The sequence below is a fragment of the Setaria viridis genome, chromosome 5, assembly GCF_005286985.2.
Source record: "Setaria viridis chromosome 5, Setaria_viridis_v4.0, whole genome shotgun sequence".
Classification (NCBI taxonomy): Eukaryota; Viridiplantae; Streptophyta; class Magnoliopsida; order Poales; family Poaceae; genus Setaria; species Setaria viridis.
This window is the reverse complement of record NC_048267.2, coordinates 5,156,281-5,181,289: the sequence shown is the minus strand read 5'-3', so window position 1 is coordinate 5,181,289 and position 25,009 is coordinate 5,156,281. Positions and strand designations below refer to the sequence as shown.

At 45.4% G+C, this 25,009-nt stretch overlaps 3 protein-coding genes, 2 non-coding genes and 1 pseudogene across 6 annotated transcripts; 3 read left to right on the top strand and 3 right to left on the bottom strand.

The window, feature by feature from the left end:
• The first annotated feature begins 1,637 nt into the window (after positions 1-1,637).
• LOC140222761 (protein FAR1-RELATED SEQUENCE 5-like) lies at positions 1,638-3,894 on the top strand (annotated as a pseudogene).
• A 3,346-nt stretch (positions 3,895-7,240) lies between these two features.
• Positions 7,241-9,342, top strand: LOC117858677 (probable 3-beta-hydroxysteroid-Delta(8),Delta(7)-isomerase). Its single transcript, XM_034741797.2, has 4 exons — positions 7,241-8,182; positions 8,317-8,466; positions 8,545-8,653; positions 8,892-9,342. The coding sequence occupies exons 1-4, from the start codon at positions 8,041-8,043 to the stop codon at positions 9,145-9,147; spliced, it is 657 nt and encodes a 218-aa protein (XP_034597688.1). The 5' UTR covers positions 7,241-8,040; the 3' UTR covers positions 9,148-9,342.
• An 841-nt stretch (positions 9,343-10,183) lies between these two features.
• On the top strand, positions 10,184-12,555 carry LOC117857554 (probable 3-beta-hydroxysteroid-Delta(8),Delta(7)-isomerase). The gene is made up of 4 exons (XM_034740276.2): positions 10,184-10,442; positions 10,700-10,846; positions 10,944-11,052; positions 12,144-12,555. The coding sequence occupies exons 1-4, from the start codon at positions 10,310-10,312 to the stop codon at positions 12,397-12,399; spliced, it is 645 nt and encodes a 214-aa protein (XP_034596167.1). The 5' UTR covers positions 10,184-10,309; the 3' UTR covers positions 12,400-12,555.
• A 565-nt stretch (positions 12,556-13,120) lies between these two features.
• Positions 13,121-15,616, bottom strand: LOC117857555 (uncharacterized). Of its 2 annotated transcripts, XM_034740277.2 has the most exons (4): positions 15,255-15,616; positions 14,394-14,600; positions 13,795-13,855; positions 13,121-13,704 (listed from the first exon to the last, which is right to left on the bottom strand). In XM_034740277.2, exons 2-4 carry the CDS (start codon positions 14,579-14,581, stop codon positions 13,438-13,440), a joined length of 516 nt encoding a protein of 171 aa, XP_034596168.1. In that variant the 5' UTR covers positions 14,582-14,600; positions 15,255-15,616; the 3' UTR covers positions 13,121-13,437. The 2 variants fall into 2 exon arrangements, with proteins under 2 accessions (XP_034596168.1, XP_034596169.1); XM_034740278.2 differs by lacking the exon at positions 15,255-15,616 and having other exon boundaries at positions 14,394-15,225.
• Positions 15,617-17,110: 1,494 nt separating this feature from the next.
• Positions 17,111-17,192, bottom strand: TRNAS-AGA (transfer RNA serine (anticodon AGA)). Its single transcript has one exon. It is a non-coding gene; the product is annotated as a tRNA-Ser (tRNA).
• An 88-nt stretch (positions 17,193-17,280) lies between these two features.
• On the bottom strand, positions 17,281-17,361 carry TRNAL-AAG (transfer RNA leucine (anticodon AAG)). The gene has a single exon. It is a non-coding gene; the product is annotated as a tRNA-Leu (tRNA).
• Between the last annotated feature and the right edge of the window lie 7,648 nt (positions 17,362-25,009).

Below are 25,009 nucleotides of genomic sequence, written 5' to 3'. Positions count from 1 at the left end.
CAGTCGTAGCCGCGGCGTGCGGTGGGGGAGTCCTCTGTCTCCCTTCGACGCCGTCGTCGTTGGACCCCTCGGAGTGTACGTCGGCCATGAAGCAATCGCGCGAGGGGTGGTGGCTCCCGTTGTCGGAGCCGGCGTCGGAGATCGTCCTCGCCACGCCTGCGAGCTTGTTGCTCGCGAGCGACACGGTCATGGACCGCATTAGGAGGTGACCGTAGGTCACCGCGGCATTGCGCACCCCGAAGAGCCGTCCCCCTGGGGAAGGCCATCCAGCGCGCGCCTGGCCGCTTGTCGCTGTCCCGGCGGCAGAGCCAGGGACAGTGGGACGAGCGGGCAAGACGAGGAGAGGAATCAGCTCGACCCCCTCCTCAGTGGCGAGGAAGTCCAGACTCCCGAAGCGGACCAGGGAGCCCGGAACGAGGCTGGCGTCGTGGCTGGCCATCTGAAGCCGTAGACGTACGCGCAAAGGTCCCCTACCTAGCGTGCCAACTGTCGTTGTCAAGATTTGCGGATCAAGACTTAGACTAGTAAATTTCTTTTATGCGCGTAAGGCTTCGGATGGTGGCGTGAGAGACACAGGGTTAGACTGGTTCGGGCGAAGGAACGCCCTACGTCCAGTATCGAGAGCTGCTCGTGTTACCCACGCGGGGTACTGTAGTAGGGGTTACAGGAGTGCGAGAGAGGGAGCTGATCCCAGGTCTCTTGAGAGTGCACTGATGTGCTAAGTGGGTGTGAGTGTGTTCTTTTTGCTTGAGAGTCCCCTGTCTCAGGACCCCCCGTCCTCCTTTTATAGCGCAAAGGGGGAGCTCAGGGTTACAGATGAGCCAGGCATGAGGAGAAATAAAAGAGATAAGCTAAGTAAAAAATAACATAAGGAGAGGGTCCCAGGGCCGCCGCTCTCGCTCCGGCCTCCGGTCCCTGTCAGCGCGTCCGTCAAGGGAGGGCGGTTTCTTCCAGATCCTGTCGATGATCTCCCCGGTCGCCGTTGCTGCCGAGCACGATGATGATCCTCAGCCTTGGCATCTGTGCCCGCCGGGGAGGATGGCCGATTCTGTTACCCTACCGATTACCCGTGAGACGCGGATGTCGCATCCCTGTCATCGGGAGCGCGGGGCGCGAGAACGAGCGGAGCACCCTCCTGTGCCGTTCAGCGCGGGCCATGAGTACCCTGCGGCAAATCAGAGGGAGCCGCGGCCACTGCAGCTCGCGCTGCACGGCCACGCATGGGTATTCGTGGCAGGTTACATTAGGGGCGCCACTCCCTTTCTGCATGACAGGGCCACGGCGCATTTATGGTGAGGTCGATAGGGGGACCCACGAGATTGGCACCCTGATCCTCCAATCCGCGCCCGAGGCGGATATGTGTCTTGTGGACCCGAGCGAGTCCGACCCCCGCGCCCAGGGTCGGGCGAGGCGGAGTTTTGAGGTGGGGGTCGGGCGCTCCCGACCTCGGTCCTCTGGGTCGGGCGAGGCGGAGTTTAGTCTTCAAGGGGTCGGGAATGTCCGACCCCGGGACTCCGGGTCGGGCGAGGCGGAACGTGACCTTTCCCTCCCATATTGGGTCGACGGCAATCTTGCCACCTTAGGTGGGCCTGGGCCTTTACGTTTTGTTGATTCCATGGGCTAGGGGAAATCGTTAATATGTCCCCCCAAAAGATTGCAAAGAACATTTGAAGCCTGTGGTTGGAATGATGTATGATACACTCACAGATGTGGAGAAATTTTACAAATCATATGCACATGAAGCTGGTTTCTCTGTTCGTGTTGGTCAGCACAAGTAGCAAAATAGGGAAATATTAATCAAGCGGTATTATTGTTTAAGGGAAGGGTACAGAAAGGAGAACGTAAAAATGTTATTGATGAATCCGGAAAAAAGAGAAAGACACATAATGTGATGGAACCCAGATGTGGTTGTGAGGCACATATTGTTGTCAAGCTTGGCAGTGATAAGAAGTATCAGATAGCTTCAATGGTTGAGGAGCACAACCATGGTTTTATGTCACCAGATAAGAGGCATTTCCTAAGATCCAACCGTAATGTTAGTGAGAAGGCAAAGAGTACTTTGTTCAATTGTCATAAGGCTAGCATTGGCACCTCACAAGCGTATAGACTTCTCCATGTTAGTGAGGGTGGGTTTCAGAATGTTGGGTGCACGCTAAGGGATTTGCAAAACTATTACCATGACCTCAGGACCAAAATTAAGGATGCAGATGCACAAATGTTTGTGGCACAACTTGAGTGAAAGAAGGAAGTAAATCCTACCTTTTTTATGACTTTATGGTAGATGAACAAGGATGACTTGTTCGTGTGTTTTGGGCAGATGCCTTATGCAGGAAAAACTATAGTGTTTTTGTTGATGTGGTTTCGGTAGATTCAACATACACCACTAACCAGTATAACATAATTTTTGTGCCATTTACTGGAGTCAATCATCACTTGCAAAGTGTTTTCCTAGGGGCAGCATTCTTGGCAAATGAAAAGATCAAGTCATATGTACGGTTGTTCTTAAGGCTCTGGGTGGAGTAGCACCTCATCTAATCATAACAGATGAAGATGCGAGCATGAAGGTTGCTATTGCTTAGATTCTACCAGGTACAACTCACAGACTTTGCATGTGGCATATCATGGAAAAGGTACGTGAGAAGCTCGGACCCTCTATAAGAGAGGATGAACAATTCTGGGATAGACTAAACACGTGTGTTTGCGGCTCCGAGACTTCAGATGATTTTGAGTCACAATGGAATTCTATCATAACAGATTTTGCTCTCATGGGAAATGATTGGTTTTCCACAAAGTTTGTCAATCGTCAATCATGGATTCCGGCATACTTTATGGACATACCTTTAGCAGGAATCCTTAGGACTACGTCACTATCGGAGAGTGAAAAATCTTTTTTTAGTTGTTTCATTCATTGAAAATTGACCTTTGTTGAGTTTTGCTAAGGTTTGACACAGCTTTAGAGTGCCAGCGCTAAGAGGAGTTGAAAGCCAACAATGCAAGTCTTCACACCACTCCTAAATTGATGACACCATGGGCCATGGAGAAGCAATGTAGTGTGATATATACACATAAAGTTTCAGTAAATTTCAGGAACAAATCGTAGATGCAAGAGACCATTGCATTATTCAAGGCATTATAGAGTGTGAAGATATAAAAATTGTCACCATCAGCAGTCTATCTGGAAAAGAGCGAGTGGTTCAGTTGAACAAGTCAGACATGTTTGTTAGGTGCACCTGAAAATTATATGAGTCCTATGGCATTCCGTGCTGTCATATCATAAGTGCTTAGAGCCGAGAAGCAAAATGAGATAGCATCGATTTATATTATGCGAGATGGGAGAAAATATGTAAAAGGTATGTATTGTATGATTTTTTTCTATGGCTGTTTTGTACTATAGTCTTGATCAGATCTTCAATTTTACGGGAACTATTCTTTGATGAAGAAGGTAACCTACTAGATGAAAAGCCTGAAGATTCTTTTATGAAGAAGGTAATCTAGATGAAAAGCTTGAAGATCCTATGGAGGTGGCAATACGAAAAAAGATTTCAGATTCACGCAACAAGTTTGAAGATCTTATCAAATGGCCAAGAACTCTGAACGAGGGATGGACTTTTTATTTTCTAGTTTATCCAACCTAGTAAAACCTCTCCAAAAGATCACGCCTGCTACGAGAGTTAATAAATAGGATGAGTATGAATCTTTCCTTGGTAGTAAAATTCCAAATGAAGTCGATATACATCCACCAATGATATCAAGTCGAAAGGAAGATGCAAAAGAATTAAGAAGAGTAAGGAGATGAAGGCTGGAAGCAAGGGTAAAAGTAAACGGACGTGTGAAAAATGTAAGAAAGTAGGGAATCATGATGCACGCAATTGCCCAAACAATGTTGTTGGCTAATATTTCAAGTTCGTGTAACCTTTTAAGACCTTTTGGAATGCTTCTTGTAAACACTTTTTTTACTAGTGACATCATTTAGCTTATTGCTGCTAATTTTTAGTGTTTCAGTGCATTATAAAACATGGACATGGAGTTCACTGCAATTTATTTGATCAGTGCATTTGCATAAATTGATGCCACCCACATAATCAGAAGTTAGCATTACATAGATTACACAGAAGTCAGGCATTACACAGATTACATAGAGTACATTCAGATTGCAAATTAATCACTAATTTCCTACTGTACGAAGTAAGAATCATGCTACATTTCTTGGATCAGTCCGTGCAAGGAATCAGCTTAGTTATTTGAAGTAGTCATCCAGTCAGGCTGGAGGAGCCAGGTCCAGAGAGGCCAGCAAGGCAGCAAAGCTCCATGCCAGCGCCACGCCAGCGTCATAAGTGGCACACCACAGGCGGAGGAGCGCCGACGGGCTGGCACGCCACAGGTGGAGGGGCGCCGATGAGATGGCACACCACAGGCAAAAGGGGCGCAATCGCCTCTCTCGGGTGAAGGCAACGTATCTGGATGGAAGGGGCAGGGGGGTTTGGATGGAAGGGGTGGGGGGATTCGCAAAAATACTATTTTGCAATGTTGGCCGGCGGGCGTTTAAGTGCAAATTAACCCGATGTCTAATCCTATCCATTGGACTAGCATCTTGTGGCCTTAATTTAGAGTTTCCAAGGTTGCATAGGATATCTGGTTTCCACCAGATACATTCCCATTATTGGGATGGGCCAAAAAGTATCAAGGAAAAGGAGCAAGTTTTTTTCAATATTGGAAGTTTTTTTTGAAAAAGTGAGACTGCTAGAGATGCTCTTAGACTTGACTTCAGATTATGAAAGTTTGGTTACGAGAAAAAACATTGAAAGAAATTTCATTAACGAACTTGCTAGCGCCCGGACGTCCGTGGCTAGCATTGGCCACTTCCGTCTGACGACTTTGACAAAACAAGTTAGTTAAAGTCCCGACCGTCTGACGTAACGCTAACTAAAGCCGACAAATCACCGCTGCAACATCGTTTTATTCCCGCATGCAACATCAGGAGGGGTTGCAAATTGTTTGGAAAATTTGCAAAAAGACCGGCCATAAGGTCACCCCTAATATGAGAAACTCACAACAAAAACTGCCTCATGTCCGAGAAATTGAGTGCCCAGCACTAAAATCACTTATGTCTTCCCCTCAAAGTTGCTCCCAAAAATCGTCAAACTAAGAGCGCAATCAGATGCAATATGAAGTCATCACTACATGAATATTTGAAATAGAAATTATGAAACAAATGTAAACCATGGTCGCAACAAGCGAAATGAACCATTGCAACATTGAAAAAATACTAGAAATATACCAATTTTTTGTTGCAACATTTGGACAAATCCTCTAATTTGTACAGTTCATGCATCTGAAACAAACTAAATCCGTATTCACAACATTCAAATCAAGCCACTGCAACATCTAGAAATGTAAACAAATTCTCCAAAAGAAACAAAGCTAGCTGAAACAAATGAAACAAATGCACGAAATATCTTCAATAAACTGTTGCAATTTCAAAAAATAAGCTTGAGGGCTGGGTCGCCCATGCTCTCGGCACCATGGTCGCACTTCAAGGTGAGCTTGGAGATGGTGGGAAAGTGTGTGCGAGGATGCAAGAGGAGGGTGGAGTCGGCGTCGAGCGCAGGGAGGCCTCGATGATGAGCCAGTGGTGTAGACTAAGGATAAGCTCTTTCAATCGTTGGAGATGGGGATGTTGAAGGTGAGGGCGGAAGAAACTCATTGAGGAGGTTCGCAATGAGGTCATTCGATCCTGATGGCTTGAGCGATGGAGGTGAGAGTTGCAGCACCACGAGACGCACGACTTGTGGCAGTGCGTGGCAGAGGAAACGTGCTGTGAGGAACAGATGCGTGTGTTGGATTTGCTGAGGAAACATGCCGTGAGGAACAAATGCGTGTGTTGGATTTGCTGAGGAACTTAAAGAACCCGTGTGTGGAGCTATGGCGTGGAGAAAGAAGGAATGGATTGCTACTTTTGGTCTGCACTAGTAGAAAACTGAGTATTAGTCCCAGTTGGAAAGGTGCAAATCTCTCGAAAAACTATCCGGGATAAAGCAATCGGGACAAACGGGGGTGTCTTTTATCCCGTGTCCCTCAACCGGGACTAAAGACACCCTTAAATGGGCTGCCACGCCAGGCGCGATACAGGACTCCTTTTGCAAAAAAAAATTGAAAAATAAATAAATTCCCGGGGGGTCCCAGGGAGGCCTCCCCACAGCAAGTCACAAGTCACGCGATTTTCACGCGAAATATGCGCGTGCGCGGTTCGTGGGATTCGAACCCACGACCTCAAGCCTCACGCGTAGCTTCCTTGCCATCCCACCTACACACCACATCTGACTATATAGGGGATTCAATCCTTTTATATTAACTCGTGGGGCCAACCAGGATAAAAGACCCCCTTTTATCCCGGTTGGTATTACAAACCGGGATAAAAGGGTCCGAGGGCTTTAGTTCTTTTTCAGACACCCGTGAGGGACCCTTTTATCCCGGTTGGAGTTTCCAACCGGGATAAAAGATCCCATTTTATCCCGGTTAGTGCTGTGAGCTTTAGTCCCGAGTGGTAATACCAACCGGGATTAAAAGGGTGACCTTTAGTTCGGGTTATTCTTATCACCCGAGACAAAAGGGTCCCCACGGGTAGCTGATTTTTTCATCTGGGACTAAAGGATCCCCCACGGGTGGCTGATTTTTGAATCGGGACAAAATGTGACTTTTAGTTCTGGTTGTAAATACTAACCGGGAGTAAAGCTCCGTGTACCCCTTTTATACCAGGTCTACTTTAAATCAGGATTAAAAGGAGGCGCATCGAAAGTCAGTTCTCTAGTAGTACTGGCAGCGACGTTCACGAAACGAACTGACGAGCGAGAAGTGATTAAGCCGCGTGGGCAAACAGATAAGGATTCGCTAGTGGAGATCATCCAGTTTTTTTCCCCAGGGATCGGATTTGCGCCACGCGTCGGTCCGGAGACGGCCAGTGCGTAGCATTTCCGTTTCATTAAATTTTTCTAGTTTAGCGAGAAAGCATATTAATAAACAGTCGTAATGTATATTCTTGGAGCAATTTTCCATAGCTACACCAGTCACATAATCACTAGCCTGACAGGACCACATATGACCTATCCCTAAAGAACGAGACCGGGCCTCCATGTTCAAATGAGAAAAATTAATGACAAATTATATCACTAAATCTCCATACATCAGAGACGAAAAAAATCTATACGACTATTGTTTCAAGTATTCAGCATGTTGTTATTATATTCCCATCTCCATCTCTAGCTATTACCTTCTCTACCTTCTCGAGGGCATTGGTAGACACGTTGGAAGCTTTTTTTAAAAGTTCTTTTTTTAAACGGCCGGCATTAATGCTAGAATGCATCGATAGAGAAGACGTTTTAAAAGTTTTCTTTTTAATAACCGACTTCTTTGAAAGTTGTCGAGAACTTGACAGAGCTTATATGAGATGTGGAACTTCTCTGAACATGGATGGAACTCGAATCTTAGACTAAATTTGCATTAAAAAATATGTAAAACTTGCATCGCAAAACAATTTAAAACACGAGAGGAAATAGGACAAGGCACGGTTGTAATAAGTGGACTAAACTTACTCGAACCTCAATGAAGCCACCCTTAAACTTTGGGCAAAACGTTGCAATCCGTGTGGCATATATTATTTTCTCAGACAAATCCTCCGATTAAAGAAAAAACTCACTAGCTCAAGTTCAGAGTCAGACGCCCAAGTGAGAAGTGACCATCGTGCTCCTCCACGCTTCAGTGTCCGCTCCGCTCCGCTCCTGACTCATCCCCGAGATCGGCATTAGAAAAACTCCCGGCAACTCCACAGCTCACACAACACCACGAGGTTCACGACCCAATCACCCCATCCGATCTTCATCTGATCCGCGGCAATGTTATTTTTAATAACGAAGCTTCTGCTGCATCAGGCGACGATTTTCGTCTGCCATCACGTCGCCGTCGTCTTCCCCACAGAGTAGCAGAGCGAGCCTAGGCTAGGCGAGAAGCCGAGAAGCCTAGAACACGAGGCGGGCAGCGGCGGCTATGGCCGGACACGGCCACCCTTACTCGCCGGCGGAGCTGGAGCTGCCGGGGTTCGTGCCGCAGCGTCTCTCGCAGGTCGAGATCCTCGCGCCTTTCCTAGGCGCGTCCCTCCTCGTCGCCCTAGCCGTCTGGCTCGTCTCAGGTAACTCTACCGCCGTTTCAAAAGAAAAAAAAAAAGGGTAACTCTACCGCCACCAGGCCTTTCGGATTCAGATCCCCGCGTCATGGAATTCCTCTGAACAAACCTCCGATCGGCGGTTGCATTGCGCTCCGCAGGAAGATGCGGCGGCAGATTATCGAGGACCGACCGCTTGCTCATGTGCTGGTGGGCGTTCACGGGGCTGACTCACGTCGTCCTCGAGGGGGCCTTCCTCTTCACCCCGGATTTCTTCAGCAAGGAGGAGCCCAATTACTTCGACGACCTCTGTAAGTACCATCGGCGATCGCTGTATCGGTTTATCATTTCAGATTCAGCCGGTGTCTGACGAGGAAGATGGTGTCCAGTTAAAGAGTACAGCAAAGGTGACTCCAGATACGCCGCCAGGAACACCGGGATCCTCGCGCTCGAAATGATAACGATCGGGTTGAAAGGCCCTGCGTCTCTGCTCGCAGTGTAAGAACTAAGAACTACTGCTTCTCATCTATATCCCTGAACACACGATATGCATTTCCGGATGGATATTCTACCTCTTGTAGTTTTGTTGAATCCGAACGCAAAGTATTCACTTTTCTATCTCCTTTTCATGTGCTCACGATTTTCCGCCATCTTGAACACTTCTGTGATATTCAGAACCGTAGTAATGTAGCTAATATTCTATCTGACCACAAATTCCTCTACTTGGTGCTTGCAGCTATGCAGTTGCATCCAGGAAATCCTACAGCCACATCCTCCAGCTCGCCATTTGCTTGGGCCAGCTCTACGGATGCTTGTTTTACTTCATCACCGCATACTTGGCTGGCTTCAACTTCTGGGTCAGTCCATTCTACTTCTGGGCATATTTCGTCGGCGCAAACAGTTCGTGGGTCGTCATACCGACGCTCATCGCTGTAAGGAGCTGGAAGAAGATTTGCGCGGCATTTGAAGCTGGAAAGCTCAAGACTAGATAGATGATCCCTGTTCTCGCGACAATTCGGTAGTTTGGTTGGAGATTATGCTTATTGTAAAACAATAGTGGGCGAATCTCTTGTTCCTGAAACTGGGATCCTTGTGTTCCTACTGAAAATCAACCTGTACCTTTTGCAAACAACATTGTCCTGTCACCTTTTGTGCAGTTATGCGATGAGGTAATACTATTTTATGTAGAGATGACTGAGCATGGAAAGGGGGGTAGAATGTGTTGTAATTCAGATTGTACGGCCGATGGAAAATCGACAAATACTATGACGACGAATGAGGGCATAAGAGACAAGCAACAGAATAGCCTGAAGCAGACAATGAACTGACCAGTCCGTGAACAATGCTATTTGGCCCCAAAAATGGAGCCCGAGTAATTCACAAGTCACGAGCTCTATCCACTCTGCTTCCTTTTCGTTTGAACTATGAATCACCCGACCTTCACCCTATTTGATTTCATACATTTTTTTTCTAGAAAAAAAATCTCATTTTCTTTTAGGTTATGCACCTACTGCCATATTTATACATCCATCTTTATAAACTACACTTTCTTTGTAACAAAATTTCAGAAAACTTTCCCAGAAAAAAAGAACAGAAAGTTATACTTCGAAGATATTGTGCTCGAATATCGTTTGAACCTAACAAAAGTGTCGTTCTGCAATTGAAAAAATGTATTTGTAATTTTGTGATTGAGCATGGGGTATTCTGATAGTTTGTTCAACTTTAAGGCACCGACGCCACTTCCTTTTTATCAATGAAATAGGCACACTCTCCGCTTTCGTTAATAAAAATAAATAATTTCGTATCGTCACGACTCACGACCAAAATCCATTCAGCTCTCCTCACGACCAAAATCCATTCAGCTGTCCTCACCCCGAGCTCGGGCCCACGTGTCATGGACTCCTACGCCCTTCATCATTGGCATCTGGCAACTTGCCTCGCGGGTCCCAGCGTTGCGAGTCGCGACCCATCACCGATCCAGCTCCGGCCGCCATCTCATCCGATCTCGATCTGTGATTCGCGCCGGCGAGTTTTTAATTACAAGTAAGCCACCACGCGCGTTACGGTGGCGTAGCAGGCGACCTCTCCCGGTCTCCCCTCTCTCGCGCCGTCTCAGTAGTCGTCGCCTCGCGGACTAGGAGGGAGGCGGCGGCAATGGGGCACCCTTACACGCCGGCGGAGCTGCAGCTGCCGGGCTACGTGCCGTTGCAGCTGTCGCAGGGCCAGATCGTCGCGCCCTACCTGGGCACCTCGCTCTTCGTCACCCTCGTCGTCTGGCTCATCTCCGGTAACTCTTCGTCCCGCTGAACTCCGTCACCGCCCGCCGCCCCCTGTCCCCTTCCCCTTCCCCTTGCAATTTCTCTGCGTGTAATTGCCTTATTTGCCTAGATTCCAAGCTAGTACCCTTACTGTTTCGGTTCAGTTGCCTTGTTGGGTCTATCAAGTCAGCAGATTTGGATCCAATTTTCAAATTCAGTTCCTTTTTCACTTTTTTTTTCTGTGTCTGCAATTCTCAGCTCATGTCACTGATGAACGCCCTTGCAGGAAGATGCCGTGCACTGTCCAAGACCGATCGTCTGCTCATGTGCTGGTGGGCGTTCACCGGCCTCACTCACATCATCATCGAGGGGACCTTCGTCTTCGCCCCCAATTTTTTCAAGAAGGAGAACCCCAACTACTTCGATGAAGTTTGTAAGTGCTCCGGGACTCCTGCACGTTGCTACATATATATAGTATCGTTCCGAAGCAAAATTGTGACTGACGGAGTAAATGCTGGTTCCCTGTCCAGGGAAAGAGTACAGCAAAGGCGATTCCAGATACGTCGCTAGGGATACCGCAACCGTCACAGTTGAAGGGATAACGGCGGTGTTGGAAGGCCCTGCATCACTGCTTGCAGTGTATGACTCGCTTCTCATCTTTTGCCAGGCATACAAAATGCATTTCCAGATGTGCATTCTACCTTTTTCATTGCTTTCTGATTATCCTTTCTGTTAGCCAAGTTATAGTGCAAACATGGTGCTGCAGTGGTTTTATGCCTCATTCGGATCATACTACCCTGGGCATTGGCCCTTTGTTGTTATTATACAATGCTACAAATAATGCAAAGGGGAGCTTGATGCTTAACTTCCTACTGTGTTGGTAGTGTATCAGGAATTGATCTTTATGTCAGAGCACCATCCTCTGAAGTAACATGCATTTAGTTCATAGTTTTCTTCGGCATGCACCAAGATAGCATTTAAGCTGCATAGAATATTTAAGGGAGAAAAGCAAGGCACAAAATCAGAGAAATAATGAATGGGGTGTAAGATGCCTGGGCTTCACTGTAGTTCTTGATAGTTTGACTAAATATTTGTGACTGATTAAATGAAATCCAATCTCCAGTACAAATTTTAACAGGAACTTTGGTCTGCCAACTGCTGACTGCTTAATTGTGCTTGCAAAAGTATCATATGTGAACTACTGGCACCCTCAACTTAATCGATATTGTCATTAGTTTTTACAAAACATAATCATTGATTGGTTTAACAGATTGATTTCTTGAGGGTTATTATCAAATGAAGTAATTTGGCATTGTCTTTGTGTTTGGTAATCAAATGCATCCACAAAGTTTCACTTTTTTACTTTCATGTTTGCACAAATTAAATTGACCGAACCCCAAAGCACACCAACATATATAGACACTAGCATGGTTATGTTGTATACTTCGTGATAATTTCTAATGAATTTGTTCCAGATATGAAATGTTAGGTGAGTTTGTTTTGACTCTCTGTGCTTTGTTACTGCATCTTAGATGTACAAATGGCAATGACCTATGGTTCTTGTCTAGCGAATACTGTATCTGAAGTCAAATTATGTAATTTCATATAACTTTTATATGAGACTATAGTCTTTTTGAGTTGCACTACACATTTTTGCAGATGCTGATATGTTATTTAGAATCATATAGGGTTGCTTTTATTCTATCTGACCACAAGTTTGCTGCTTGCAGCTATGCCATTGCATCCCGCAAGTCCTACAGCCATATTCTCCAGATTACCGTCTGCTTGGGTCAGCTCTACGGATGCTTGGTTTACTTCATCACCGCATACTTGGATGGCTTCAACTTCTGGGTCAGTCCATTCTACTTTTGGGCATATTTCATTTTCGCAAACAGTATCTGGGTTTGGATACCAACACTCATCGTCATGAGGAGTTGGAAGAAGATTTGCGCAGCATTTCGAGCTGAAAAGGTGAAGACTAAGTAAGGCTGCAATAACCACGGTTTGGCAGGAACTAAGACACACTGTAATGTAGGCAAATCATTTGTTCCTGGTACCAAGACTATCTTGTTCTGGTTGAACATCACCGTGTAAACTTCATTGTTTTGGCAATCAGTGAATCGAGTCATATAATTTAATAAACATTGTGGTCTTTTTTTTTTCTGCATTCAAGAACCGAGAACCATTAACCACGGTTTGGCAGGAACTAAGACGCACTGTAATGTGGGCAAATCATTTGTTTCTGGTACCAAGACTATTTTGTTCTTGTTGAACATCACCGTGTAAACCTCATTGTTTTGGCAATCAGTTCATCGAGTCATATAATTTAATAAACACTGTGGTCTTCTTTTTCTGCATTCAAAAACCGAGAACCTATCTCTTTCAGAAAGCATACGAGAAACCAATACCAGGAATGAAGCTGCCTTTATGCACAGATGATTCTGCGTATAACTGAAAAGCAAGTATTTTTCACATCAACTGATTTTACAATCTATATGCTGTGATTTCACCATATATGCTGTGATTCCACCCTATTCTTGTAGCAGGACGTTGACACGCACACTCTGAGCTGATAGAGAATGGAAAGAACAACCAAATGTACTGTAATCCAGGCTCTATATCAAACACCAAAACAAAATTGTTGGGACAGTTTGTAATGCATCAGCAAAAGCTTTTCGTGTGAACATGTGACACAAAACAAGATAAATTCATAATAACTGAAAACTTCATGTTGGATCTTCTGCTTTCAAATGCAAAAAACCGATCTATTCACAGACTCATCATCCATCAAACACTGGAACTCCAGCTACGCTTACTAGACACATACATCATATGGTTACATATGCGGGCACCTCGTTTATATACATCTTACAGCTCACTGCGATTGTGCAGCTTCAAATGCCACAATCTGAAGGGCAAAGGCAACTCTAATCAGGCTAGCTTAAAGGTACTACTTATATCCTGCACCGCCATAGTGATTACCCAGGAGCAAAGGGCGGAAACAGAAACAGAACAACAAAATGCTCAGACAAAGGTAACTGCATAGTGGGTCTCCGAGTTCCCACAAGCAAAACCTTCTATTCTTACTTTTGGGCTGCTGCTAACGCCGCAAGATGGAGAACCTACTTCAACTCTTCCTGCTAGCGTTTTGCCAAAGGAGCTTCCTAAAGGAGAAAAGGATGGTACTCTTTCACCAAACAGTGGATCATGGATGACAGGGTTGTTAGTGCGTACTGGAGGCGAGCCACATAAAAAGCCCACCTGGCTGCTCGAATATCCATCTGGGTCATTCTGAAAAACAGAAAGTTGGATATCAATTTAATCATGCTTGGGAGTTTGCCTTATTTCATTCAATCAATGAATGATCTTTTCAATAATTACCTTACTGAGGATAAGATCAAGTACATCAGAAGTGGAGTCTGATCTGTACAATGGGAATGCACTGCAGTCATGGAGTAAAGGTTAAGCAAAGGACGTCATGATCAGTACTAGACTAATCGTCATCGAAAACATCCAACAGGATAGATTACAACAGTTAGACAGGCAGTTACCCTTGTAACGGATTCCTTTCGTAATTCAGGCAAAGCAAACCAGAAATACTGTCGTATTCGTACCAGTGCCCTTTATTTGTATGACAAGCTCGTGAATGATATGCTGTGTACTGAATCATTTTCTATACCACTACCACATATAGCTCTATTGTGCCTAGAATAGGAAAGGCCTGCCTCTGTACGTCAATTGTGCAATTCAATTAACACTACGCAATGTAGTAGCATATATATCTCACGATCTGCACAACCAACCCATACAACATTCAAATTCATATACTTCTGTCATGGTGCCACCCAAAATCACTACTATAATCTTGGATCCAGATACACCAGGACATTCACGGCAAGTGTTTGCATTTTTGCCACTAGACAGCTAACTGGACCTCTTACAGTAAACAAAGGAAGGCAGAAGATAATCAAAGAACTAACCCGTTCGCCTTGGGGCTGGCTCTGTTCACGGTTTCCACAGCGTACGGAATGCGGGTGGCGCGGCGAGGCTGGGGGCAGATGACCTCTGCACGGGGCGTCGGCGGCGAATCCATCGGCCAGAACCTGGACCTCCTCTCGGGCATAGCTTCAGCCCTTGAGAGGGGCTGCCTCAAATAGCAGTGCTCCATCCCTCACGCTCACGGCGTCCTGAAACCAAGGTCACGAGGATTTAGTACACTGAATTGGAAGGAAGTGGCCGCATGGAGAAAGTAGGCGAAAACCAATGCGTGTACAAAATCAATACGGCGAGAAAACCCAAACGAAACTGGTAGAGGAAGGCTTTGCTTTTCTTATCAACACCGCAATTGCACCGAAAAAGGATGGGGAAAAAAGGCGCATTCTTTCTTCCTTGTACGACATTGTATTCCGACTGGAAAAGAAGGAATGCTCGCTCGGCATCAAAAGGTGTTGCTTTTTTACACGAAAACGAAATGCATTATTGTGTTCCTTTCTATTTTCCCCCCTTTCGTGACGGATTCGTTTTAAAGCTGTATATGCCAGATAACCTAATTCAAACAGATCTTGAAAGAGCGGTGCGGGAGGCGATGAAATTGTTTGTGGTCGGAATGCTTGTGCCGGGAGAAAGAATAGATTTTTAGGGGAAATCCTACGAAATTAACACGAGTTCACAAATTCCAACAACGACGATAATGTTTCTCTGAAGGAAAAAAAAATCAGTCGCGGGATCTCTGCAAAAACAACATCAAAGGAACCACCGTGCAAACGAGGTCTCTGATGGCCCTCCAAATCAAACAAAAATTGACAGAAAATCTTTAGGGAAAGAAACAAGAACGGAATTACCTGCTGTTTACAGTAGGCTTCACCTAAACCAACCGAAACGCAAGCCAATCTGGTGGGGGACAGACTAAAATCCCCAAGAAGAAGAAACCGGGTAAACTGCCAAAACGGCCAAGAACTCGCCGCACGAAACGAAAAGAAATCCCTCCTCAGGGAGCCGAAAACGAGAGGCGCCGCCACGCGGACGGGAAGGCCCCCCTTCGATCCCTCAGGCTGAGGTGGGCGCCGCGTCCACGCGCTCCCTCTCTGCCCCGCTCGCTCGGGTGTGGCTGGCGTCGTTGGTTCGCCGGGAGAATCGCCGACGCAGCGCAGCCACACGCCCCAACCCGACCCGCTCCGATCCGCAGCAGGCCCTTGCCGAGGTTGCCCTACGCACCGGCCCGGGGCAGTCCTAACAAACAGCCGGGCCCACGAGGAAGTGCTCCGCTGACGCAAGAAGGACCCGCGGCGCGTTGTGCGAGCCCACATGTCAGCGACTCTCCGTCGCCTCTGGGGTTGACAGACAGGTGGGGCCGGGTTTCTATTAAGATTAGTTTCCTTTTTTGCTTTTAATTTGTTTATTAGTTTTGACCGAAAGCTCCATAAAACTGGGCCAGTAGGCTTACAAATGTCATTTTTTTTGTTATATATAAGAGCTTACAAATGTCTTTAGTTCAAGTTGAAGGTGAAACCTACTCGGTACTAAAATGAGGGTAATGCGAAGAACGAAGGAAACAATAAGTGTTTTGCATTTGTTGCGAAGTATGTTTAAAGGACTACATAGAGTTGCATAAAAGCTTTAACCTGACAAGGCTTAGGGCCTATTTGGTTCACACCTACGCTTGTCATGTCTAAAATTAGCAAAGTGTGACACACCATAAAAAATTTGCTCAACAACAAAGTTTGGCTAGAAACTGAGCCCATGACACATGGGACACGGCACTAAGAAACTGTGGCAAGTGGAATTTTGCGGCGTGAAGTAAACACTTGCCTAAGAAATTGTAGCATGCTGGAGGTGTGGCGTGATCATGTTAGTCTATGAATCGAATAAACCCTATATGCAGAAAATCATGTTTCAATCCTAAGTCATCCATAACAACTCAACTTTTTTTTAAAAAAAATAGTAGTACAAACGCAGACTCGGGTAATTGCACGCACATACACCCTTATCAAGGTTAATAGGGACTTGAATGACAGATCTTGAAATTGAGTTATCATTATACCAAACATCATGCTTACTGCCACTAAAAGATACTAAATCACGTTAATAAAATACACGGCGTGTCAAATTAAATGTAGAGCTTGAATCTTGGTGAGCTCGGGGTGCGACACTTTCTGCTAACCACCCAGCTATTAACTAGTTCTCTGGCTTACTCCACTCAACTTGTGCTCTTTCTTTGCATGTTTTTCAGTGCAGCACTCGTCCTTTCCTCCATGGCAATGCCCTTATGGCCATATGCCAATGGACCCATGAATGTTTTCGTGACAACGCTCTCGTGCCGATGGACACATGAACGATATGTGACGTTACAGCCCTTTCATCATTCTTCTTCTTCTTCTTCTTAGGACAGGACCTTTGTTTTTTGGCTTGGCAGGTGACGGCACGCCGTACATTCAGTCAATATCTTGGTTGATCGCTCTCGTATTGCCACTGTACATAGATACGTACATGATATAGAGTTCTAGAGTGCAAGAACATTGTTGAAAATAATGGGACTACTGCCTACTGGGCTGATTTATTAGGTCAGTGGAATGATATAAAGACCTCAAAAGCTGTCGAGGAAGCACATGCTTAACAGGCTCAAGAGCCAAGCCCTCAAAGCTCTCAAAGTGGGGTAAACCGGGGGAAAAAAGAGACGCAAAAATTGGAAGTGAAAAATCGTGGTCGGCAGGATTCGAACCTGCGCGGGCAAAGCCCACATGATTTCTAGTCATGCCCGATAACCACTCCGGCACGACCACTGTGATGCTATTTCGAGGGAACTTTACTTACTTATCTTATAAGTGTCTTAAAAATAAGTAGGAAAATTGGGAAAAAAACATACGGGGATGTTGAGAGTGGGATTTGAACCCACGCCCTTTCGGACCAGAACCTTAATCTGGCGCCTTAGACCAACTCGGCCATCTCAACTCCGATGCAAGCAGAGCCTCTTGATCCTATTAAAATCATATCATAATAACCAAAACCATTAGTTTAGCTTCGATTCAAACGGTAGATGCCTCTGGTCGAGATCACGGTGAGAGAGGAGGCACGTGAGTCGATCTCGATCCGTTCTCCTTTACGTCATCACGTGCGTTGGTTTGCTACATAGGCATAGGCTGCTGCTATACTCTGCTAGTAGAAGTGGGCGAGACCGATCGTTCGGGTGACGGACGGTGTCTGTCGCCTCTTTTGTTTTTGCCTGCCGACCATCCAAAGCTCCTTTTTATCATTGCCGCGCGCTGCCTGCACATGGTGTCAAGACGAGACGAGACCAACAGTGCGCCCCCGTCGCTTCAGCCTGGGAGAGAAAAAAAAACACGGACACGGCGACACGGCGTCCTTGTCGATTTTTCGCGAAAGAAGTATGGCTCGACGTGCACGCTGTCGAAACGAAGAGGAGGAGCCGTCGCGGGCTCATGCATGAATTAGACTATATTTAATACTTTTAATTAATATAGATAGAATTAAATTTTAATCCTCCTAGAGCAAAACACCTCCTAAATTGGAAAGATAATTGTACAAATTATTTCTCCACTGAACAACATTTTTACTACAAGGTCAGTAGGATTTTGCATGGCTCTGCACTCCACTCGCCATCGCCGGTGCCGGTGCCAGATCAAATGACTCCACGAGTCGACCACTTTTTATGAGATATGAATAGATGAGTTACATGGGGTCCCCAGAAAACAGCTTAACTACCGGGGATGACTCCATGAGTCGACCACTTTTTATGAAATATGAATAGATAAGTTACATGGGGTCTCCGGAAAACAGCTTAACTACCGGGGAAAACTAATAAACTTGTAATGCATGCGAGTGGTAAAAAAAATATATACTATACGTTACCAGATTGGTATCTGAAATTCTGAATTAGTCAAAGAGTGCGATGGCCCTCCGCCCCTCCCTTGTATTTTTTTCTCTTAAAACACATTACGAACGTAGACTTCTATACGTGAGATGTGACCACTATAAACATAAGTACATATGCAACACACTTCTATAAACGTTTAATTGTTCTTGATATTAACAGAGTCGCCACTAAATCTCTTTGCTAATGAACATGATACCTGCTATGAAAAGAATATTTTTAGTTATAAAAGATCACGAAAAAAACTAGTTTAGTAAAGGGTGTTTGGATCTTTAGTCCGGACTACAATTCATGTCACATCGAATATTCGGAGGCAAATTAGGAGGACTAAACATGAGCTAATTATAAAACTAATTACACAGATGGAGGCTAATTCACGAAACGAATCTGTTAAGCCTAATTAATCCATCATTAGTACATGTTTACTATAGCATCACATTGTCAAATCATGAACTAATTAGGCTTAATAGATTCATCTCACAAATAAGTCTCCATCTGCGCAATTAGTTTTGTAATTACTCTATATTTAATACTCCTAATTAGTATCTAAACATTCGACGTGACAGGAATTTTAGTAGGGAGTACAGAAACAAATACCCCTAAATCCACACTCTTTCTTCTGTTTTTCCGTTGCCCCCACTGTGTCAAAGCATCAACCCCCCCCCCCCCCCCCCCCCCCCCCCCCCCCCCCCCCCGCGGCAGGAAAAATAGTGGCACAGATGCACTCACCGAGGTCAACAAAGGGGTAAAACGCTGCAAAGGCTACAGTTGAAAAATAGAGAGATTCCTTTTGCAACGAGCGGTGTGTCGTTTGAGTGCTTGACCAACAGGATTCCTGGTCTAAATTGTTAACTCCAGATGATCATTGTTTATGTCCCGGGGGTAAGAAAAAAATGATGAGCATTGTTTTACCATGGCGCAGGCAGCGAATGGGAATGAACGAGGAGACGAGGGGGTTGCCGAGGCCCGAGAGTGCGGTGCAGCCGTGTTGACTGACCCTCCATCCCATGGAAGCGACGACGGTCGGGTCAGGTCACGTGCTCGTGGGCTCGTGAGCCATGCTACCAAATGCTGAGCCATGTTAGCATACGCCACCCAAACCATAATTTCCTTTTCGGCTCCTACCCGATCTCTGTTGCGCTGTCCCGTCCTTTTTTTTCACATGTTGAGAAGGCACATGCAGTCAATTCGATTTTTTTTCCCTGGTAAGAATCAATTGGATCGGTGCTGAAATTAGCAGCACGTATTTTTGAATCCCCAAGCGCAAGACAAAATTGCATAGGAAAATAAAGTAGTGCCGTTTTGAAAATGACAGACCAATCCAATCCAGTACCATTTTATTTACATTTTGCTTCCTGTTCACCTCTCGACGCTGATCCAACGAAAATGAGTCTTCATCGGCGCTACCATTCTATTTACATTTTGAGTGTGCTTTGACATTCATAAAACCTAGAAAATGAGTCCGCTTTCTAACTTCATCGACACTCCTCTTGAAACAATAAATCCGTGTTTTCGGAAGTGGAAAGAAAATGAGTCTATGTTTAGTAAAGTTTCAACGTCATGTTATGAAGTCGTCTCAACTCCGAAAGCTGTTCTTGAAAAATCGAGTCCATGTTCTCGAAAATGAAAAAAAAATGACTCCACTTCCACCCCTCGGCTACGCCTTTTAGTAAAATTTCAGCCTCATGTTCTGAAGCCATATCAACTATGAAACACAACATTCAACTCATTTTTTTTTGAATGGGCCATTCAACTCTTTTTTATATGCTGGTGAAAAGGAAATTATGGTTTGGGTGGCGTATGCTAACATGGCTCAGCATTTGGTAGCATGGCCGGAGAATTTGACTCATCGTCGCTTGCGGCTCGTTTGGTTGGAGGTAATCGGTAGGAGGGAAAGGGAGTTTAGATGTGAGAGACTAAAATTCTATTGTTTGTTTGGTAGGTATGGAAGTTATAATGGGATGATGAATGGGAATTTAGAGGAGAAACTCCCACCAATCACTTCCCAGGGGAGGGTGGGAGTTTGTTTTAAGTGGAAGATGGATGCATCTACATCGTTAATCATGACTTAAATATAATTTCCCACTTCTAAACCCTCACACCAAACAAAGGATATGAAATCTTACATAAACTCCCACTCTTAATTTCCTCCGAAAGACAAACAAGGAAATGGGACTAAAAATCATATTTCCAAGTAAATTCCCTCCGCCAACTCTCACCACTAATTCCCATGCCCCTTTCCATTAGTTGCCAAACACACCCTTACTCCAGTCATCCGCCACAAATAATTTGGTCAACTTGTAAGCAACCTCACACGGTAAAAGCAAGCTTTCACCTGGTCATCTTGATTTCACAATGATTAATCACCCATTTTGCTGACTCATTAGTGCATGCTTATGTGTGTCAAAATAATGCTATGTCTATGCTAAAAAAAACATTGTCCGTCTTGGGTAAGGATGTGTATTTCTGGATGTTGAGGGTTGTACTATCTAGACAAGTTTTATAACTTGAAAATTGACAAACAAACTGAGAGTACAATTCCTAAAATTTATGCGGATTTCTTTAAGAGACAAGACAATTTCCCTATTTGACACCAGAAAAACTACTAGTTTTTTTCTTGGTGCTCAAAAAATTTTAGTTCCTTATTTGACACCGAGTTCAACTTTCGTTCCTCATACCACACTATTAGATTTTCTGTCTGGGAACCGTTAAATGCCCTGCGAAAAGGTGAATTTGCCCCTGTGGTCCCACCACCCTTCTACCCCCTCTCCCTCCTCTGCTCCACACCGCACGGCTCGTCGGCACCTCCTCCGATCGTCGCCACTGTCCACCTAGCCGCGCGGCACCCGAAGTCGCTCAGCTTCAAGCTCTGCCACCCCTCGTTGAATGCCGACGACCGAAACACCAAGGAATTTTCAGATCCCATGGCCGCCCATGGCCCCTGCGCAGCCGCCAGTATCTCACCGCCGACGAGCGACTTCCGACCGTCCCCGATACCGAGCAACCCATCAAATCAAGTGAATCCCTCATGCCCCTACGCTCGCTACCTCCCTCTCTCCGCCATCGTGCTCACTGGAACCGGCGCGCTGCCAGTCTGCCTGCGCCACCGCTCGTCATCGGCCTACTCCGACCATCTTCCAATAAGGTCACGTAGGAGAACGGATGCACCCCGTCGCGCTGATCGTGTAGGTGAACTCCTCCTCGCCGCTGGCAATTACCTGCTGCTTTGACCTAGAAACTGTAGCAGGCCCCGGTCAATGGAAATCCAGAGAGAGGAGGCACACGACTTTGGGTGCCGCGCGGCCGAGCGGAGAAGTTTTTTTTTGCTCTTTTTTGAAAGATTCTCACAAATAGGCCCCTGGCAGAAACATTTCAAAATCTGGACCCTTAGCTTGGCGCCTTGGCGCCATCCTCGCTGGTGCCAAGCTTACACGTCTCGGCGCCAGAGGTTCTAGCGCCTAAGTCGTTGCGCAGCTGGTGACGTGGACGCTGACATGGTAGGGGCTTGGCGCCACTACCTACCTCCTTCCTGCCCGAGCCTTCCTCCTCTTCTTTCTCCTCCCTGTTGGGTTTTTTCTCTCCCCACTTTACCTTACACCACGAATCGGCCTATTGGACCTTGGAAACTTTGATTTGATCCGTGGATCTTCGAGAGCAAGGTATCCTTCCTCCTTTATAGTTTTTTTTCATGTTGATTCGGTATATATTAGTCGGATTTTTTAACTTAGGGTTTCATGCAACCGTAGGATGTCAAGGCGTGGAAAAGCTAGGAAACCAAGGTAACCTCAGCGCACGTTGTTATGTTATGGGTTCATTGTTGTGGATCGAATGGGAAACCCTAGGTGTAGGTTTAATGTTAATTGCTTTCGGTTCTTACAATGAAGATGACTAAATTGTAGTTATGGCCGGATGATTGGAAATGCCTTCAACTCATTGCCTCTGCCTAGTGGTGTTCCAGTGCCCATGTGCTTTTGCAACGATTCTTGCAAGGTAGCCAAGTCCGATGCAGAGGACACGTATAGGTAGAGGTATTGGATGTGTTCCAATTTTGCGTTTGAGCCTACACTTCGTCAGCGCCGCATTAATAAGATGGTGAGAAATTGATGTTATCTAATAATTATTTTATGTCGTATGACATCTTGCATGATTTTTTTATTTTCTAACAATTGCATTTGTTGTATACCCCTCCACCGCTCTGTGATTTTGAGCAGTGGATCGACACTAAGATCAAGCCTGAAGATAAGGAGGAGATGCAGGAAATATTGCGGTAGGAGGCAGAGAAGAAGGAGACTATGGAGAAGAGACGCAGAGAGGAGGCTGTAGAAAAGGAGCACAAGGAAGAGGAGGAAAGGAGGCGGGTTGCTGCGAACAGGGAGGAGAGGGAAAAGAAGCTTGAGCGTGCACGTCAAGCGTGCACGTCGAGAGACGCAGCGATTGAGGAGAATCCTGATGCCCTGAGGAAGGGAAAGTGGTCTCGTTGCACACAGTAGTCTCCATGACTTGCTAGTTTTATGGTTTATTCATGAACAATGTTATCTACTATTGGAATTTTCATTGTGTTGTCATGTGATGCACTTTAAGTATGGGCGATGACAAAAAGAAGTACCGACTAGAGGGGGATGAATAGACGGTTTCAACTAAAATCACAGCACTTAAAAAAATTGATTAGAAACACAAGGGGACAAACTATTTCTAGCTACTCTACAACTAGGTGAAGGCTTTCAACCTAGGACCGTTACAGGGGTGGCGTACTGTCCGCCCCATGTGGACTGTCCGCAGAAAACAATTGTGGACCGTCCGCCTTTGAGAAAAAAATCTCGGGCTGAAAACATATTTCTGTCTAGGTTTAGCTGACCGTTCGCCACCTAGGGTCAGACCATCCGCCCCATGCGGACTGTCCGCAGAAAACAATTGCAGACTGTCCGCCTTTGAGAAAGAATTTCTCAAACCGAAAACATATTTTGTCTAGGTCTAGCTGACCGTTCGCTAGGCCGGACCGTCTACCCCATGCGGACTGTCCGCAGAAAACATCTGCGGACCATCCGCCTTTGAGAAAAAATTTCTCGACCCGAAAATATGTTTCTGTCTAGGTTTAGCTGACCGTCCGCCACTTAGGACCGGACCGTCCGCCCTTATACAGTTAGACCTCTTTTAGAACAAGTTTTCTTCTCATTTCTTTCACTTTCTGAAACTAAGTTAGTTCCCATGCATATAATTCAATTGTTTGAGCAAAGTGGCACTATAGAACCGTCAAGTAAATGAAATTGACACCTCTTGATAGTACGGCTAGAACAAGAAACAAAATAGGAAATAAAGCGCATAAACATAGTTCAACACGAATTACACCCAAGTTTTAGTGCTAAGCGAATTATTACAAACCAAAGTCCATGCAAACATAAATGCAAACACAAATGCAAATGTCCATCACATGAGCTCCCCCTGCAACTGATCCATCACTCCAAGTCTCCAAATATTCTCCCCCTTTGGCATCAAGTACCAAAAGAGGCTAGCCATCCTATGGCGCCGGTGGAGGAGGATAATAAGGCTGATGAGGATAGAACTAAGGAGGAGGTGCCGGAGCTAGAAATATGCTGTAGAAATGATCATTGAAACTCGAGAAGCTGGATGAAAAAGTATTGAAGTCATTCTCTAATTTCTGTTGCTACTCCTCAACCTGCTGACACTGCTCAGTTATGTCAAAGTCACAGAATCTAGCATCCAAGACCTCAATATCACTATGAAGACCCTCCTGAACGTGCTGTAGCCAAGTCATGATGGGCTCATATATAGTAGAGTGGCTATGCTGCCCAAAAGCCACAAAACGGTTATCAATCTACTGCTGCATATTCTGAAAGTTTGTCACCATTTCCTGCCCAAATGCCTCAATGTGTGAACTGAGCCCCTGCTACATATGCTGAAAGTTCTCATTCATTATCTGCTCCATGGTGGCAAAGTAAGGGTCAAAATAACTAGCTGGAGGTACCCACTGTGACTGCATAGGGGGAGGAGGAGGAGGCATAGCCTGAGCATCATCATCCTGAGCTGGAGCCTCTCCCATATCTCTCATGTCTCCCTCATCTGGAACTCCTCCAACATCCAGGAAAGGAGTCAACTCCCTTTCAAGAAAAACTTTATTGTTCTTATAAGGCCTGAAGGGAGTGTGAACCACCTCACAAGGACCTCGGAACCTTGTTTTACTTTGATAAGTGACATGATATATGGAGCAAAGTATACATTTATCTCGAGGTTGACCTTTTTTGCAGCAATTTGATCCATGATCAACGTAACCATATCAAACTTTTAACTAACCATCACATGGTGAACATAGTTCCTATGATAGCCCACAAAACCATCCTTATATCCACTCTTAGGCAGTATTGTTACTTTAGCAATCTTATTTATGACAGCCAAATGATGCCTAAAACCATTGATCTTGTCATAGATTCTAGAGATACCCGTCCTAGCTAGCTCATAAAACTGAGTAATGGCATCAAGCTCTAGTGGATTCTCATCAACCATATTATAGCTTTGATCATCAGTGAGAAAATCATAATTTAATTGATCGACAACAGCAAACTCAGCAAAGGTGGCCTCATATTTTCTTTTACCCGTCATCCACTCCAATCTATCTTCCTCAAAAATAACCTCTACTATACCATAGAACGGACGAATAATGGTGTCATTCCAATCACATCTATGCTTAAGAAA

Bases quoted from the DNA above. Each gene is read 5' to 3' on its own strand.
- LOC117857555 (XM_034740277.2), bottom strand. From the start codon at position 14,581: ATGGAGCACTGCTATTTGAGGCAGCCCCTCTCAAGGGCTGAAGCTATG. The intron at 13,856-14,393 runs GTTAGTTCTTTG...CCATGACTGCAG, and splicing joins GCCAGCCCCAAGGCGAACGG to TGCATTCCCATTGTACAGAT. The intron at 13,705-13,794 runs GTAATTATTGAA...TCTGTTTTTCAG, and splicing joins TTGATCTTATCCTCAGTAAG to AATGACCCAGATGGATATTC.
- LOC117858677 (XM_034741797.2), top strand. From the start codon at position 8,041: ATGGCCGGACACGGCCACCCTTACTCGCCGGCGGAGCTGGAGCTGCCG. The intron at 8,183-8,316 runs GTAACTCTACCG...TGCGCTCCGCAG, and splicing joins AGCCGTCTGGCTCGTCTCAG to GAAGATGCGGCGGCAGATTA. The intron at 8,654-8,891 runs GTAAGAACTAAG...TGGTGCTTGCAG, and splicing joins CCTGCGTCTCTGCTCGCAGT to CTATGCAGTTGCATCCAGGA.
- LOC117857554 (XM_034740276.2), top strand. From the start codon at position 10,310: ATGGGGCACCCTTACACGCCGGCGGAGCTGCAGCTGCCGGGCTACGTG. The intron at 10,847-10,943 runs GTAAGTGCTCCG...TTCCCTGTCCAG, and splicing joins CAACTACTTCGATGAAGTTT to GGAAAGAGTACAGCAAAGGC. The intron at 11,053-12,143 runs GTATGACTCGCT...TGCTGCTTGCAG, and splicing joins CCTGCATCACTGCTTGCAGT to CTATGCCATTGCATCCCGCA.